Raw genomic sequence first — 17,656 nt, 5'->3', positions numbered from 1 at the left:
TGTATGTAACACGTTTTTGAATCATAAATGAAAAGGGCAGGTAGTGACTTCTAATCCATAATGTGGAGGAAATGTTCATTAGCTAAAAAAGGTAGAAGGCGGTTGACTTTAGGACACCACTCAGACTGGATTCTGACACCTTTTCAAACTGCGTCTTAAAGTTTAGTCATTCTTCTTTAACTGTACTTTTCCCCTTGCCCCTCTCGGTTCAGCTCCTTCTCTTGGGTCTTTGAGGAATGCCCCGTGCTGTGAGTCTCGGTTCCCCACCTCATCATCCTTGAAGCCTGCAGGCCTGGCCTGCCTTCATTTTGTGTTCTCCAGCGGCTGGCGTAGACCTAGGCCCACAGATGCAGGAGGGCTTGGGTGAGGGAGAGCAGGCTCTGTGTTTAGAGCCTGCCTGGGTGCCGGGTTTGAAGCTGTGGATGGTGGTTTGGTGGTTGTGGACTCTTAGCCAAGTCACAGCCATGTTGAAGCCCCCCAGCATGTCCGCGAGCAGTGCTGACCTCTGCCAGCTGTGGCCGCGAATGTATCTGGCCACATGGAGCACCCTGGTCACGAAGGCCCACAGAGTTTCAAGCTGTGTTTGGGCCATAACTCTTTTTTTTTTTTTTTTTTTTTAATTTAAATCCTATTGGAAGTGGACTGGTTCCTGCTTTGTTGCTTTCTAAGAGACCAAAGACACTTAAAAAATTTGGGTTTGTGTTTATCAGAAATTTTCTCTTATGAGAATATCTGAAAACTTCTAATGATAAACTGTGGGACTTCCAAACGAAACTGTCTTTTCATTTTAAGGGTAAATTCTGTATATTTCATGTATACATAAAAATTTACATTGTTACCTTTAAGAGTCCTCTTAGTTCTTTAGCAGAAGTAGGTAAATATTTAGGAAATGTTGCATTTTGACTACTGTTTTATTCACAGATGGAAGAACATAGGGAAGTGGTTCTTTGATACAAAATGTTACTGCTGTGATGGGAGGTAAACCTCATCCACAAGTAGTAACACTGATATATCCAAATACGATATGCTGAGATTTTATATCATTTAACAAGTATTTGACCTTCATCTGTGTCCATGGCACTATGCTAGATGCTGTAGGTAATTTAGAGATGGAAGCTTTGGTTTTCTTCCTGCCATGAGACAGCGGGCAAAATAGGCACATCAGTAATGTAGATGGCGGTGGACAAGCCCCTAGAGGCTGCGGAGCTGGGCTCCTGCAGTGCAGGGAGGGCGACCACAGGCATGGTGGGGTTTTGGCGGAGACTTGGACACATGGTGTTCACCCTACGGGAAAGGCATGCAGTCCTCAGTGATGGAGGAAAGAGTGAGGGTCAGGGAATGACCGCCAGGCCAGGGGCTGAGGGAGGGCAGTGTGTAGGGGAGCTGGTGGACTGTGACAGATGTTGGCGTGGGGCAGATGGTGGTAGCGATGGTCTGTGGGATGAAAGGAAGTAAGTATGTATATTTCCAGGTATATTTTAGTTAGTGGTATCTTGCAGAAACTAGAATTGGTGCCAAACCATATCTGATCTAGAGGTAAATGTGTGTCACAGACATGGATGATGGCTGAGCAAGTTCAGAAGATTGGCTGCTGGGCTGTAGAGCTGGGCACAGAGAGCCCCTCCCTTTGGAATCCTGTGTTCACTCCAACTAAAGGCTGGGTGATAAGCCCGTGACTCCTTCTGATTCAGTGCACAGGGGCCCGAGCATGGTGGGGGCTCCCAGGCAGAGCGAGTTCAGGGCAGCTGGGGAGCTTTCTGGGAGGGGTCAGTGCAAACCCGGTTTCTGGAAGGACAGATTGAGACCTGGCCTGGACCTAAGATTCTGTACCCTTGGGAAGTACATTCACTAGGGACAAGGACAGACAACTGCCTCACCTTAATTAAGGTGAAGGGAGTTAACGTCTATATGTAAGTTTTTTATTGCCTTTTCCAAGCAAGCCGCTTTCTCTCCAGTAGGGTCTGTATCCCCGTGGGAGGGAAATAGTCCAAAGAGAATTGCAAAAGACTGAATCTCAAGGTAAGCCAAGAATTTAGCATCTGCTAATCACCTTGAACTTGGCTTGTTCTTACTGACTTTCATGGGTTCCGTCTATGAAATGAATAGAGGAGCCTAGAATTTCCTCAAGGACATTGGGGATGTTTTGGCTGCGTCTTTAAGTTTGTAAAACTTTTTGTCAGGAGGAGACAGAGGGGGTGGTGGAGGATAACTTCTTTCCAGTAAATGGGGGGAGCGAGCAGATCCGGGAGTATGCCGTGTAAAGGGGTGATGGGTAGGGGCACCCGGATGACTCAGTGGGTTAAGCCTCTGCCTTCGTCTCAGGTCATGATCTCAGGGTCCTGGGATCAAGCCCCAAATCAGGCTCTCTGCTCAGCAGGGAGCCTGCTTCCCCCTCCCCTCTGGCTGCCTCTCTGCCTACTTGTGATCTCTGTCTGTCAAATAAATAAATTTTTAAAAAAATAGGGGGTGATGGGTTGAGTGAAGGCAGGCGGGTAAAATGGGGTGGGGTGTGAAGGACCTCGAGGGCTGTGCTGGGGAGGTGGGACCACCCTGTGAGCTGTGCAAAGACCTTGTGTTGAGCAAAAGAAGCCTGCATGTTCATGATGGGAAGTTCAGGAACAGACCAAACTAAGTGATGGCACTCGGGTCAGCACAACGGAGCCTTGCTGAGGATGGCTGTGACTGGGAAGGAGCCTGGGAGGCTCCGTGAGGGCTGGCGCCTTATTGAAGGTGCTGCCCCAGCACTTAGCCGGCAGCGCATGTTATATACCTCCATGTATAAAGGCTGACTGCCCATGTGGTGGGGAAGGAGAGTGGAGGCGGGAAAATGAAGCGGAAGGATGGAAGGAGCTGGAGGTGACGGTTTTAACTGGGTGTGGCTTCGCAGACCGTTTCTCTGAACGGAGCACCCCCAAGCCCCCTCTCCCGCCTTTGAAGGTTATGCTACATGTACTTGCTCTCCCTGGGGCTACTTGATGGTTGTGTTTGGAAATTTGGCCTGCGTTGTATCTCTGTGCCTTTTACTCATTTCTAAAAGCCAGCAGTTTTCTGGCTTGAGGAAAAGAAATTTTGAGAACAGTTGAATTTTAAGCATTCAACACTATAGAGTATTGCTCTGCTGCCAAAGGATTCTGTTGTGTGTTCAAACCACTGTGACCAGATCTTTAATGGTCTCTCACCTGCGATGGGTCTTAGATATGAGCTAGAAGCTTGGGTAGGAGCTTCGGCAATCCATATTCTGACCTAAGAGCTGCCCAAAGGAGGGGATGCTTTTCCCCGGGAGCTCATGAGCCCTGTGCTGAGAGCCTGCTGTGTGCTCGGTTCTGGGCTGGCAGTTGGGGAAACAAATAGAAATAGGACAGGGTGCCTCAAGGAGCCTTTTATCCAGGAGGAAAGCCAGTGTGTGAGCAAGTCTTGCAGTGCAGTGAGATCCAGTGGTGGTAGTGGTGGTACAGAGCGGGGAATAGTACAGCTAGGAGGACCAGGAAGAGGTGAAACCCAGGCTGGGCTTTTAGAGAAAGCTGGTTACTGAACAAGTGACTCAAGTATTGCCGGTAAGGGGTGGGGTGGGGAAGATAGAGGGACAGGGCGAGGAGGCAGGAGAGGACACTTGTCTGAGGGACTAGGTGCCGTTGTTTGTGGTGGAGCCTGAAGGGCTGGCGCAGATGTGGGTGGGAGTGATGGGCTTGGCCACAGAGACCTGTAAGAGGCTAGTGTTACAGTGTAAGCTAGAGACAAATTCAGGAGGCAGGCAGGAGCAGGTGCCGGGCAGTTGGCTACATCCAGGGGGGTGGGCCCTTGGCAGGGTGTTGTTGAGTGTCACATCCAAAGAACTTTCAGCCTCTCTGCCCCCTGCAGTGTGCTGTGCTTTTGCTCTGCATTTAAACAGAGACAGTGGGGCGGTGGCCAGGCTTTAGTCACGCAGATCTGAGTTCCAGTTCTAGCTTCATTTCTTACCTGATGTGTGTGTGACATTGGACAAAGCTGAAGGACTTTGCCTTTCTGAGAACGCCATCTAGAAGATGAGGATGTGATCTGGGGCACCTGGGTGGTTTAGTCACTTCAGCATCCGACTCTTGGTTTGACTCAAGTCATGATCTCAGGGTGGGTGGTGGGACCAACGCTACATCAGGCTCTGCACGTAGGGTGGAGTCTGTTTGGGGATTCTCTCCCTCTGCCTCTCCCTCTCTGTGTCTCATATATATAAATCTTAAAAAAGATGAGGCTATGATCTACTGATAGAGGCCTGAGAAGATCCAATGAGATGTGTCTTAGCCCAGCACGCGGCAGATTGTAAGCACCGCATGCATATAGGGTCGTGGGTGCTGCTTTCATTAATGACCGTTATCTCTGGACAGGTGTCTACGTGCTGGGAGTGACAGCAGCCTGGGAATCCCTGCACGAAGACCGGGGGAAGGTAGGGGACTGCGGGCAGAGGGAAGAAGCCTGTTTGCTAGTGGGTCCCCACACTGTGGGGGCCAGTGTAGGCCGATGGCTGTCTCGGGCTCACTTTCCCCAGGCCTGCTAGGGGAAGGCGAGGGTCCTGGAGTCTTCATCAAAGTGATGTTTTCACATTGTTTGGAGCCTGATATGCAAAAGTCTTGCAGGCAGGGCTGAAGGGCGAGGCCAAAGCCATCACTGGCGGTGGCTGGTTTCTGTGGTTCTTCCTGCAGAGCTGTATTTGGACGTCTGATTAAAGGCCTTTTGAAGGGGGGATCTGGGGCGGGTAACATAGAGGAAGGGGATTAAAAGGCACAAGCCTCCAGTTATAAAATAAGTCACAGAGGTGTAATGTACAGCATAGGGAACATAGTTAATAATATTGTAACAACTTGGCGTGATGACAGCTGGTGGGTAGATTCATGGTGATGACTTTGCAGTGCATGCAAATGTGGAGTCAGTATGTCACACCTGAAGGTAATCTGATGTTGTATGAAGAGCTGCTTACGCTCTTCCAAAGAAAGAAAAAAAGAAAAGAAGAAAGAAAGAAAGAAAAAGAATAGAATTAAAAGAAAAAAAAATCACCACACTAAGAAAAGTCTTTCTCTCTAGACTTCTGGGTGGTTTTAGTTATTTAGGGGTCAGGCTCCACGGGTTTCCGCAGAGAGCCTGAGATCGGAGAAGAGCAGCGGTGCCCCAGTCAGCCCTGCCTGCGCTCTGGGGAGCCGTGTGCTCCTTTGAGGGGCTAGTCCTTCAGTTCCGAAAAAGCTGCTTACGCTCTTCCTCCTCCTGCCCACCACCTCCGTTTGTTTATTTATTTATTTATTTTCTGCTTTTGATCTCAAAGCAACTAATTCCGTGGGGCAGACGTAGCTATTCTTCCCTGTTGCCTTTGATTTCAGGAAGACATGCACTGTGTATCGCTCACTGTTTTAGAAGGCTTATTAGATACATAAAGTTACATGTTCTGTTCCACACCTTAGAGATGGAAGAAACCTACCCCGGCCCTTTGAGGTAGGCGGCTTTCTCTAACGTCAGCACGGGGGCCAGCACAGGGGCTGTGTTTGCATGCCTAGGGTTCCCATACAGTGGGACAGTCTGTCTTTCGAAGCTTTTATCCCATCCTTCATCTCCACACTCTAAGAGTCATTTCCTTTTGCAAAAATAAATGGGTCAGAGTGTGCTTTCTGGTTCCCCTTTGAGGTCACGTGTGACTTGAAGGGCTCCACGGAGAGGCCTCGCGGTGTTGGTTATTAATGAGCGTGTGGACTGCTGCAGTAGCTTCTTGGCTGAGTACCGTCTGTCTTGCTGGGCTCTCAGCCTGGGGCGCTTCTCTCTGGAGGAGGACCCCTCGGGCCAGACTCCTCAGGCAGCACCCGTAGCCCTCCTTTAGGGGGCGGACTCGTAGGGCAAGCTTAGCCCCCGCTGCTCCCCGGGAGCCTCTTGTCCTTGAGGCAGGCGTGGTTCCTCCTGGGGCTCCGTCCGGCCTCCCCCATTCCTGACCTTACCTGGGGATCGCCCTCCCCTTTCTTCCCACATCCCAATCCCTTACTTGCCCCTGGTGGGAGGTGCTGGGAGACCTTGCTCCAGTGTAGGATCTGCCATCACCTTCCCGTGCTTCCCAGGGCCTCGTGCCCTGAGTTTCCCAGCGAGGCCGCCCTGCAGAGGTGTGGTGGCTCTCAGGAGCGGCTCGGAGCTCCCCATGTCTGCAGCGTTTGTCCCCAGGCCTAGTCCACCGCTTGTGGTACAGCCGCTCTTCACGGGAGATGACTCTTCCAAAGAATCTAGTCTTCTGAAGATTCTGTCTCCTCCTGGGGGTAGGAGATGGAGGTTTTGGCGTCCATATGGCAGTTTGTGGCACATGTGTGTATACAAAACCTGTATCATTTCGTGTCATGGGAAACACATTTTAGTATACACAGTAGAATCTGTGTAAGCTGACCAAGTTCCAGAGTAAAATTTGCCTGTACTGCAGTTTGTGTAGGTGAAAAGGAATGAACTTTTCTTCCAGAGACTACAAATTGATTTTTTTTTTCATTTGAGAGTCTCCAAATACTAATATTTAGTACACATTTCTTTTTCTGGAAGTAAACTTCAGACTGTGGCACACACAAGAGGTAAGATATTACCTCTCGAGGCTAAGCCACTGCTGTGCCACATTTTATTATTTGATTTGATTCTCTGGAGATGTAACGCTTTTTGTCTTTCCTCTCTCTTCTCTACAGTCAGAAAATGGGTAAGAAGAGTCGTGTGAAAACGCAAAAATCAGGCACTGGTGCTACAGCAAGTGTGTCACCGAAGGAAACCTTGAACCTGACTAGTGAGCTGTTGCAGAGTAAGTTCTGCCCAGGGCTTCCTGTCTTCCTGAGGGGCAGTATGGCTTCACGCCTTCATGCCTTCACTTCCTTGGGCTGCGAGGGACAGTCTTTGGCGCAGTGAGGAAGTGAAACAGGCTTGGGTTCAAATCCCAGCTTGCTGGCCATGCGACCTGGGCAAGCGTCAGAACTTCTCTGACCCTCGGTCTCCTCCTTCTGTAAAGCCGGGGATATTGGTAGTGCGTAGCGATTAATGAGGGTTGGATGAAACACCGAACCACCCAGAACATGGGCTTCTGGGGGCTCCAGGGACCTACTTGACTACCACGGACAAATCACGCAACCCCTCTGAGTCTTCGTGTTTACAGCAGAAAACCATCTCGGGAGGGGAGGGCCGTGCGAGCTGGGGCACATCAAGGTGCTCCGTGGCTATCAGGCCCCAGGTGCAGACCTTTGGAGCTATGCCCCCTTGTTCGAATGTCTCCCCTTTAGTTTCAGTGATTCAGTAATAGTTTTCCAGTTTCTTGGTTCAAGGAAACTAAGTATCTATTAAGTGCTTGTACTTGGTTTAGTAAGTTTGTATAACTTGGTAACTTCTTAATTGTGAATGTAAATGGGTGCTGTCTAGGTTGCGGACTTAGCTGTGGCCACTCCGCTCACCCCGCTCACTCCGCTCACTCTGCTCACCCCGCTGCCTCCGCTGCCTCGTTTTCCTTGCCTCTGTTCACGTGAGACAGGCCAACCCCCAAATAGAAATTTAGCTTTCTCTCCCTGCCCGAAGCAGGCAGCAACCAGGTCGGGGTTAGGTCTTTCCTCAGATGCTCCTGTGGACCCCTGTGGCCCTCAGAGCAGTGTGGGCCCCCTGTAGAGCACTGAGGTACTCACTGCTTACCGCCTCTGTCCCGCACTGGACTGCGGGCAGCTTGCAGACAGGCTCTGGCTTCTTATAGTGCAGGGCCAGCTGGTATTTGTTGGTGGAAGAATGACTGTTTAACCTTAATAGTTAGGAGTCAGCCCAGCCTTATGACTTGGTGGTGGTAATTATATACCACATGTACTCTTTTCTTCAGAGAACAAAGATGGCCATGGGAAGAAGCCTTTCTCCTTAAACTCACACAGTTGTTTAAAAAGGAAAGATCATGTGATAGGCCAGGTGTCCCGGACCCAGCCTTCCAGAACCACCGGCACCATTCTTGAGGGCTGCTGGTCTTTGCTTCTGGCCCTCCAGCAGAGTCTCCGCTTCCTTTTTAGCAGTGCCTGTGCCATCTCTTTTTGCGACTCCCCCAGAATGCTTAATATAGAGCCTTACACATGGATGTGAAATGTTTGTTGAGTAATTGTCCTTATGTCCAATTTAACTGGTTGCTTTAGAGAGCCATTGTTCTAGGATTTAACTAGAAAGAAACGTTGACTTTTAAGATTACCTTTTTTTTTTAATCCATCCAGAAGAGTTTTTAGGGAAATGTTTTGCATTTTTAGCCTTGCTTTTCAGATTTTCCCATGTTCAAGTATATTATGAGGAAAATTTTTCAGAGCAGCAGGAGGAAGATAGCTGCGGGCTCCGTGCTCACACGTAGGCATGGCAGTCCCAGCACAGTAAGTGGCACGTGGATGGCTTTGGAGGGTTTATGTGCTTTGAAAGTATACCTGGTTTATACTTCCCACGTTTATCATCATGGCTGTGATATCTTTGTCCTTTAAAAGGAAATCAGCAGCAGTAACAAAACCCCAGCCCTCTTAGTGCTGCAGGCTAGCTGGTGAAGTTGAAAGCAAGCAGTGTTTGAGTGCCGCGGCTTTCGTTGTGTTACAGAATGCAGTAGCCCCGCACCTGGCCCAGGGAAGGAGTGGGAAGAGTATGTGCAGATCCGGTCTCTAGTCGAGAAAATACGAAAAAAACAAAAAGGTATGTTTTTTCGAGTAATTATTTTAATAGAATCATGTAAAGACTTGACACAAGTCAGACATGTTTTGAGGTTAGTGAAGGCCTCGCTGTCATTCTTGCATGTGGAAGATCACAGTAGAAGGTCACAGCGGAAGGGGCTCGGAGTTTGGGAGGATGGACTAGGAAGCTGTCCTGGGATCTCTCCCATTTCTGAGGTGCTGCTTCCTGCATTGGAAAGGGTAAAACTGTTGAGCCATAGTGGGAAAGTGTTTGTATCTAGGGGCTAAACTGACAACTTTTGGGGCACCTGGGTGGCTTAGTTGGTTAAGTGCCTGCCTTCGGCTCAGGTCATGATCTCGGGGTCCTGCGATCGAGCTGCACATTGGGTGTCCTGCTCAGCAGGGAGCCTGCTTGTCCCTCTCCCTCAGTCCTCTCCCATCGCTCATTCTGTCTCTCAAATAAAAAAATCTTTAAATAAATAAAATGACACAACTTTTATTTTTTATGAAATATATATTTATTTATTTCATTTATTTATTTATTTATTTATTTATTTGACAGAGAGAAATCACAAGTAGTCGGAGAGGCAGGCAGAGAGAGATAGGGAAGCAGGCTCCCTGCTGAGCAGAGAGCCCGATGCGGGACTCGATCCCAGGACCCTGAGATCATGACCTGAGCCGAAGGCAGTGGCTTAACCCACTGAGCCACCCAAGCGCCCCGAAATATATATTTAGATCTGCTTTTTCCACATTGTGTTTCCTTGAGGGTTTGAGGTGAGTACATAATGCCATAAGTGGTCGACACACAGATACACACTGATAGATTAATGTCTTAGCAGGATTTATGAAGAACTCAAACCTGTCTTGGTTAAATAAGAGATATAGTTCTGTTTCTGAAGCTGTGTTTTTACAGGGTGTATTCAGTAGGCATCTTAATGATTCTCAGCCAGGCCGGCAGTGGGGCCAAGTGTCAGCTTGAAAAAGCCTATTCAATATACCTATTGTTTTTGTTCTGTAAAGCACAAAAAATAAAGATTGGTATGCAGGACCACATGGAAGGTGGAAGGAGAAAACATAATAAGTAGCCTGCGTCTAAAAGGGTGAGAAGAACCTTCTTAGGGTTAGGGTTTTATAATTTTTATTTACTGCTATGAAAGTGAGTCAGAAGAGGGTTTGTTTTTTTTATTTGCTCCCTGAGCTTTCATTGCTCTCCCTTGTACTTCTGTAAACATGCAGTCTTTAGCTTAGATGGTCTTGAACCGCAAATGGTGGCAGGTTCCTTTAAAATGTATTTCTTTGCTCTAAATGGTAGGCTGCCAATCTTGGCTCTCCAGATCTATAGTGTGGCAGTTTTTGAATGTCCTGAGTGTCTATTGTCAGCAGCGACCGCTAACTACAACTCACCCTGAGGTTAGAGTGTTCCTGAGTTCTCAGCAAAGAGTGACTTCAGTCTCAGCATGTCCTGAACAAAGTCAGCTTTCTGCATACGCGGTGTGGTGCCGCCTGTGCCGGGCCGTCCTGCTGCCCAGAGCCAGGTGATGACCGATGGTGGCGTGTTGGCCTGGCCACAGGCACCTGGGCTGGGCTCCACACCCTGCTCCTCACGTTTGTGAAGTTCCTGTTCCTCTCCTTTTGTTTGTCAGATAAACCTGGTTTTTCTTCGGCATGGCTTTTCATCTCCTTGAATATCACAAACATGCCAAAAAGTCCAAAAAATAACACAACGCCTAAGAATCTTCTACCCAAACTGTATTAGTCCCGCCAGTCAAGTTCTCCCTCCTGCCCACCTGCTGATCCGATCCCGGTCCCTCCCTCCGTCCTTTTTTCTCTTTTCATTATTTGCTTTTTCTAAAGATTTTACTTTTTTATTTGACAGACAGAGATCACAACTAGGCAGAGAGGCAGGCAGAGAGAGAGAGGGAGGCAGGCCCCTTGCTGAGCAGAGAGCCCGATGCAGGACTCGATCCCAGGACCCTGAGATCATGGCCTTAGCCGAAGGCAGAGGCTTTAACCCACTGAGCCACCCAGGCGCCCCTCATTATTTGGTTTTAGGAAATAAACGTTGCGGATGTAGCTGAAGCCCCGTGCTTCTGTCCCAGTCCCTTTGTGCTCTCTTGGGAGTTTGTCTAAGTGGAGACTATCGTTCTCTTTCATGGATAACGCCACAAAAATGAAGGGTATCAAGTGGTCTTTTTAAAAAATTTGCATAAATGGTGTGAGAGCACTTGAATTTTTAAAGATTTGTTTATTATTTTAGAGGAGGAGAGTGCTTGCTCGCAAGTGGGGTAGGGGCAGAGGGAGAGGGAGAGACTCTACAGCAGATTCCCTGCTGACCGAAGAGCCTGAAGCGGGACTCCATTTCACGACCCTGAGATCACGACCTGAGCTGAAACCAAGAGTCAGGCACTTAACCCAGGAGCCACCCAGGAGCCCCAGAGCACTTGAATTTTTAAAAACACAATGTTATATTTTGTTACCTTTGTAGATACGTATGATCCAACTCATTTAAACTGTTCAACCATGGTCAGTTGCAGAGCTGACTAGTTCTGTGCTCTCAGAATCAGGCCTGTAGTGCGCCTCCTGTGCCTCCTGTGCACATGTCAGCTACTGATTTCTGTTTTCCTGGGAATTTAGTTGAAGCAAAGCTGCCTGTGAGACTGGGCATGCCGGCCTTAACATGACTACTGTTATGTGTGAGCTGGTAGAGCCTTCCCCTTTCCACCGTGTCGCCTCACCTAGCCCAGCAGTCAGTAGTCCTGTGTCCTGGGCTCAGCACATGCTTCTCCACAGCAGACGGGAGTTTAGGATTGTAATTCACCTTTCCTGCCACTAGTTAGGATGTATACTGTGCTTGGTGACTTATTGTTCTGTTGTTTCGTTTTTTGTTTCCGTGTGATTCGATTCTCCTTTTGCCTCGGGGCTATTTAGAAGTGTTCTGTTTAATTTCCAAATATTTGGTAATTTTCAAGATTTTTTTTTGTTCTTGATTTCTAATTTGATTATGGTGTAATCAGAGAATGTTGTATGACTTCAGTCCTTTTCAGTTTATTTAAGCGGTTTTTTTTTAAAGATTGTATTTATTTATTTGATAGAGATCACAAGTAGGCAGAGAGAGGGGGAAGCAGGCTCCCTGCTGAGCAGAGAGCCCGATGCAGGGCTTGATCCCAGGGCCCTGAGATCACAACCTGAGCCGAAGGCAGAGGCTTTAACCCACTGAGCCACCCAGGTGCCCCTAAGCAATTTTTAAACAATTTATTTTTTAAGCTTTTCTTTCAAAGATTTATTTTTGTAATTAAAGCTTAATTGTCATAAAATATTGTATTAGTTTCAGGTGTACATCATAGGGAGTCAGTATTGCATACATTACAGAATGGTCACCCCCATAAGTCTCTACCTGGTGATGAGTTTTGATTTCAAGATTATAGCATTACCACTATTTTCAGTGCGTGATTTTTAGTTTCTGAGAGCAGAAAGAATGGTATGGGTCCTAAACGTAGCTCTTTTCTGACACATGGATTGAAACAGGTCTGTCTGTTACTTTTGATGGAAAAAGAGAAGATTACTTTCCTGACCTAATGAAGTGGGCCTCTGAAAATGGAGCCTCCGTTGAGGGTTTTGAAATGGTCAACTTCAAAGAAGAGGGCTTTGGTTTGAGGGCGACGAGAGATATCAAGGTGAGTTTTGACTGTTTGGTTCGGGGACCCTCAGCATGCTTGGATTGTGCTACGGGGCAGACACAGGTTGTGGAGACCGGTGTCTAGGCTGATTCTGACCTCATAGGCGACAGGCAGCGTGCCATTAACACTCCGCTTCCTGCCGCGGGGTCTCTGGGCTAACCAGGGGCCTGGAAGAGCCTTGCCAGTGTTCTAGGCAGCCCCCTCTGGTGTATCGTCCCTCGGAGCTGTGCTGTTAACCAGTGAGCTAGGGCAAGTCAGCTCATGTTTCAGAGACTCTATGTTAGGAGACCACAGAACATGCCTCAGAGGATTCTGAGGCTTCAAGAGAAGGATGTGGGCTCAGGCAGTTAGGAGGAGGAGCGCACAGGACCTGTGACACAGGGGATGGGGAGGTGGGGGCATTGGGGTGTAGGCTGGGCAGGGTCTGGGGTGCTCACTGCTTCTGGAGGGGGTAACTGAGTGGTCGGCAGTGCCACCTGCTGACACCGTCCCACCAGAGCGGAAGGGGAAAGGGGAGCAGCGTACGTCTGCTAAGGGACAAGTGCTTTTCCTCTGCTCTGGGTCTTTCCTTACAGATGAAGGCAGCAGCAGCACCCTGACGTTCCCAGCCTCTCTCTGCCCCTCAGTCCTGCCTCTCTTAGTGAGGAGGTGTAACCTAATCTGTCTGATGATTTGGGAAGAAGGAACGGGTCTGGGCCTGTTTCTTGGTGGGAGCTGGTTGCCCACATGCATCCTTTACAGGGCAGGCCACACGTGGGGAGGCCCGTGGGGCTCCAGTTCTGCCTGTAACTAGGTGGGGGAGTCGGTCTAATTCTGGGATTCAGTAGGTGATATTTTGGGTGACCATCTGTTGTCGTCTTGTGTCTCTCTCAGTGGGTTCAGAACTTGGATGGAGGAAATGAGTGTTATTTATTCGGGCCCCCTCAAACCTTGGCAACGCTTTTGGTCAAGTTGTAGTTAACCTTTCATTGATACGTTGATAAAGCATATACCCGTTTACTAGATACCTATCAGATGTCTAGTATGTGAAGAGTACCTTGCTCATTATTTTACCAGCCTTCCAAAAAAACTGCGGTCTCTTCCTTCATGATGTTTATAATCTGTAGTAGGGGAAGAGACACGCATAAACAGAATCCAAATGGTAGACCTTGGCAGAAGGCGAGGGTAACCAGGATATTGCACATTCTTCTCGTATATCCGAGAAGCGTCATATCTGTGGACGCCGCCCCAGTTATCTTAGCTGTGGTCTGTCTTCACCATGTGCATGTTTAAGCTTTATTGAGGTAGAAGGGGGAAACTGCATGTTCAGTGTTGACACTGTGAGGGGTTGGACGTGTGCACATGCTTGTGACATCGTCACCACAGTCAAGGCACTACTCTTTGCATGTTGTAAGCTATACATATACAGCACGTACCAAAAAGAAACCTCTCATATTGGCAAGAAATAATATTTCGGGGAAAAAACTCAGTAAACCAAAATATGTCCTAGAGACCTGTGCTTTTGCTGGTAACCGTTGTACAAAAGACAAGCATATTGAGGAAGGAATGTTCCTCTGGCTTCAAAAATGCAATAGCAGGAGCAGTTTACATAGACAGGTTCAGATTTTTGTTGGAGATCGAGGTTTTGTTTTGTTTTGCTTTTTTTTTTTTTTTAAAGATTTTATTTATTTATTTGACAGAGAGATCACAAGTCGGCAGAGAGTCAGGCAGAGAGAGAGAGAGAAGCAGGCTCCCGCTGAGCAAAGAGCCGGATGCGGGGCTCGATCCCAGGACACTGAGATCATGACCTGAGCCGAAGGCAGCGGCTTAATCCACTGAGCCACCCAGGCGCCCCTTGTTTTGCTTTTTGAACTTTAAAAAACGCAAGTGCGGCAAAGAATAGTTTTGTGCTTCACTCCAAATGGCTATGTTTACTTCAGATTAAAGTTGAAAGTCCCGTTTTTTTCATCTGTTTTCTCAATATATATGGTTAGTTTTTCTTTCTTTTTTAAAAAATATTTTATTTATTAATTTGACAGAGAGCACAAGCAGGGGGAGCAGCAGGCAGAGGGAGAGGGAGAAGCAGGCATCCTGCTGACTAAGGAGCCTGATGTGGGGCTTGATCCCAGGACCCTGGGATCGTGACCTGAACCTAAAGCAGATGCTTAACCAACTGAGCCACCTAGGTGCCCCTATGGTTAGTTTTTCTCTTGGAAGTAGGATTTTAAACCCTGCTTCTACTTATCTAAGTAAACCACAAATACTTACATTTAAAAATACATTTCGGGGTGCCTGGATGGCTCAGTCAGTTAAGCATCTGCCTTTAGCTCGGGTCGAGATCTCAGGATTCTGGGATAAAGCCCCACATCAGGCTCCCTGCTTAGTGGAGAGCCTGCTTCTTCCTCTCCCTGTGCCCCTCCTCCATGCTCATGCTCTCTCTCTGTCTTGCTATCTCAAATAAAATCTTAAGAAAAATAAAAAATAAAAGTACATTTGATAGTTAGAAACAGAGTGCTAATGTGCATCCTTAAACAGTATTTCATGTGTGGTTGTGTGATTGGCTTTCTGACTGCGGATGAAGGGGACTGAAGATTGTGACATGTTTTGATGATTATATGATTTTCTTATTTTTTTTCTCCTAGGCAGAAGAATTATTTTTATGGGTTCCACGAAAATTACTAATGACTGTTGAATCTGCTAAAAATTCAGTGTTGGGTGAGAATAATTTCTGACTGTTCAAGGCAAAATGCAAATGATAAAAATATGAAATTTTATTTTATGGTGCTAAGGACCATATTTGGGTGTTTTCTCAAACTAGCGAAATATTCCCCCAAATTCACATTGTTTGGCATGCTTGTAATGCGACATAGTAGAAGAATGTCAGAAGAAAGTTGCATGTTACTTTAAATATTACAAAACTTTCCAGTTATTTCTGTAACTTTAATGTATATTTTGAATGAATACTTTTTAAGGTGCTTTTTTAACTTAACGCTGGTAACCTCTGGGTTCATTCAGGGCCCTTGTATTCTCAAGACCGGATTCTTCAAGCTATGGGAAATATCACACTGGCCTTTCACCTGCTGTGTGAGCGCGCCGACCCGAACTCTTTCTGGCAGCCCTACATTCAGACCCTCCCCAGCGAGTACGATACTCCTCTCTACTTTGAGGAAGATGAAGTCCGAGACCTCCAGTCCACACAAGCTATCCACGACGTCTTCAGCCAATATAAGAACACGGCTCGGCAGTACGCCTACTTCTATAAGGTCATTCAGGTGAGTGGCTGCTTACTGTTCACATGTACACTTAACAGAGTGAAATTGATGGCCTAAATGTTCTGCCTCACATTTTATTACACATGCTTAAACTTCGTGCTTCTTTAAGGTAAAAGGCATTCTGATTCTAGTCCACTGTCTGTTTTGGTACAGAAATATCCCTGAAGTGTGGTTTGAACATATCTGATTTCCGGTGTTAATATAAGCAGCCCTCGTTCCTAAGTTAGGAAAGTCTCCAAGCTTTTCTGAAAAGGAAAGATTACAACAGAACTCGAGAAGCTGTAAAATGTGTCTAATACAAAAAGGTGCTCCGTGTATAAATTTTCCAGGGAAATGAAAGACCCTTTCTGGGTTTTTCATATAAAGGTTGACATGTATTTTACTAAATTATAGTGACAGTTAATTTGCTAACTTAGAATGCCGAGTTCTTTTGTCTTTCAGAGTGTGCTGTGTATTAATTTTAATTAGTTCTAAGTGAAAGTGTCCTATAAAAACTTCCGTATGGTTGTGCACATTTGAGTTTTACCTGGTTACTCCTTTCTGTGTCTTGGCAGTTCAGCTGGTGTTACCTTTCCTCTCCTGTTGAACTGCCATGAGACGAGTCAGAGCAAGTGTCATGGTTCCCTCCCGAGCTGAGACCAGGGAGTGTCTCTGCCCCGACTCTCCCTTTTCTCAGTTGCTCGAGAACTAGCTCCGGGGCTGCTGTATCTGATACGTGGCAGTGGGGGTGATACTAAACTTCCTTGGATGTATAGGGCAGCCCCCAAATGGGGAATTTTCCAACCCAGAATGTTAGTATTGCTAAAGTCAAGTAATCTTGCTTTGTGGGTATATATAGCACAGAGTGTCTCAGGTGCCAGTGTGATGCCGAAGATTGCCATCATTCCTGACTGATGATCTCATCAGGACCTGACTGAACAGACAGAACTCAGGCTTCGTCGTAAGATGAGCCCGAGTTGAAATCTAGATTCCATATCTCACTTGCTATTGAAATAGAATTTGGATTTACAGTTAACTCTTGAACAGCACGGGTTTAAGCGGTATAGGCCCCCTCATACACGGTTATTTTCGATAAGTACGGTGCAGTGTTGTCAATGTATTTACTCTTATGATTCTCTTGATAACATTTTCTTTTCTCCCTCTTTACTATGAGGATACAGAATATAGTATGTATAACATACATAAACCAACTGTTTAGTTTATTGGTAGCACTTCTGGTCAACAGTAAGCTATTGGTAGTTAAGTTTCTGGGGAGTCAAAAGTTATATGTATACTTAAAAAAGAAAAGATTTTGTTTATTTATTTGACAGAAAGAGAGAGAGAGCACAAGCAGGCAGAGGGAGAGGGAGAAGCAGACTCCGTGCTGAGCTGGGAACCTGATGTGGGGTTCGATCTCAGGACCCCAGGATCATGACCTGAGCCCAAGGCAGACGCTTAACCCACTGAGCCACCCGGGTGTCCCAATACGTAGATTTTTTGATTGGGTGGGGGTCAGCACCGCATCCCTTGCATTAACTTGGAGGTCAGCTCTTGGTGCTTTACCCCTCTGATTGGTTTCCTCATCTGTAGGATTAAAATATCTGCCCCATTTTTCAGTGTAACTATCGTGAGCCCAACTAGGGCTATTCATCAGAGCACCTAAGCGCAGTGCCGGGCCTCGGCGCCTGTGGCCGTTAGGAGTGCAGTTTCCTTTGGGAACCATGAAGGATATCTCAGTTGAAGCCACCTCCATGGGGGCGATGTGTTCCTTGGAGTGCTGGGCCCCAGAGCTGGCCTGCCAGGGTCCAGACCCCACAGTACCTTGAGAGCTGCGCCATTTGCCTGTGTCTCTGTGCTCCTGTTTCCTTATCTGTAAAATGGGATAATATAGCAGACTAGATGAGTATGTACGGCCCTTGATGACAGCAGTGTTTGCTGTAGAAATTCTCAGTTTGGGTTACTCTTCTGTGTCTTGTTCCTTCAGACCGTGTCACTCAGTTCGAGTTCTTTACTGTTTTTCGTGGCTTCTCCCCCTGTGTCTGCAGGGACTTCCATTAGTGTGTGTTAATCTTCCCAACTGAACACCCTCGCCACCAAGAACGATGAAGGGTAT

The 17,656-nt window shown here is 47.2% G+C and overlaps 1 protein-coding gene across 8 annotated transcripts in view; it reads left to right on the top strand.

Annotated features, from left to right (window-relative positions):
- The window catches only part of SETD3 (SET domain containing 3, actin histidine methyltransferase), an 80,241-nt gene that overhangs the window by 7,927 nt on the left and 54,658 nt on the right, over window positions 1-17,656 (top strand). For 5 of the 8 annotated variants that reach the window (XR_006604755.1, XM_045073486.1, XM_004754718.3 and 2 more), the window contains 5 exons: window positions 6,666-6,775; window positions 8,566-8,658; window positions 12,162-12,310; window positions 14,935-15,007; window positions 15,308-15,564. Coding sequence is in view for 7 of the 8 variants with exons in the window: in XM_045073506.1 (XP_044929441.1) it covers window positions 6,666-6,775; window positions 8,566-8,658; window positions 12,162-12,310; window positions 14,935-15,007; window positions 15,308-15,564 (682 nt within the window). In the remaining variant the exon portion in view is untranslated. Of the gene's footprint in view, window positions 1-4,358; window positions 4,418-6,665; window positions 6,776-8,565; window positions 8,659-12,161; window positions 12,311-14,934; window positions 15,008-15,307; window positions 15,565-17,656 lie in introns of all 8 variants that reach the window. The other 3 variants (XM_045073492.1, XM_004754717.3, XM_045073509.1) reach the window with 2 other exon arrangements.

This window comes from Mustela putorius, unplaced genomic scaffold (assembly GCF_011764305.1).
Source record: "Mustela putorius furo isolate JIRA1106 unplaced genomic scaffold, ASM1176430v1.1 tig00000129_pilon_pilon_pilon, whole genome shotgun sequence".
NCBI classification, from domain to species: domain Eukaryota; kingdom Metazoa; phylum Chordata; class Mammalia; order Carnivora; family Mustelidae; genus Mustela; species Mustela putorius.
This window is presented reverse-complemented; position numbering and strand designations above follow the sequence as displayed.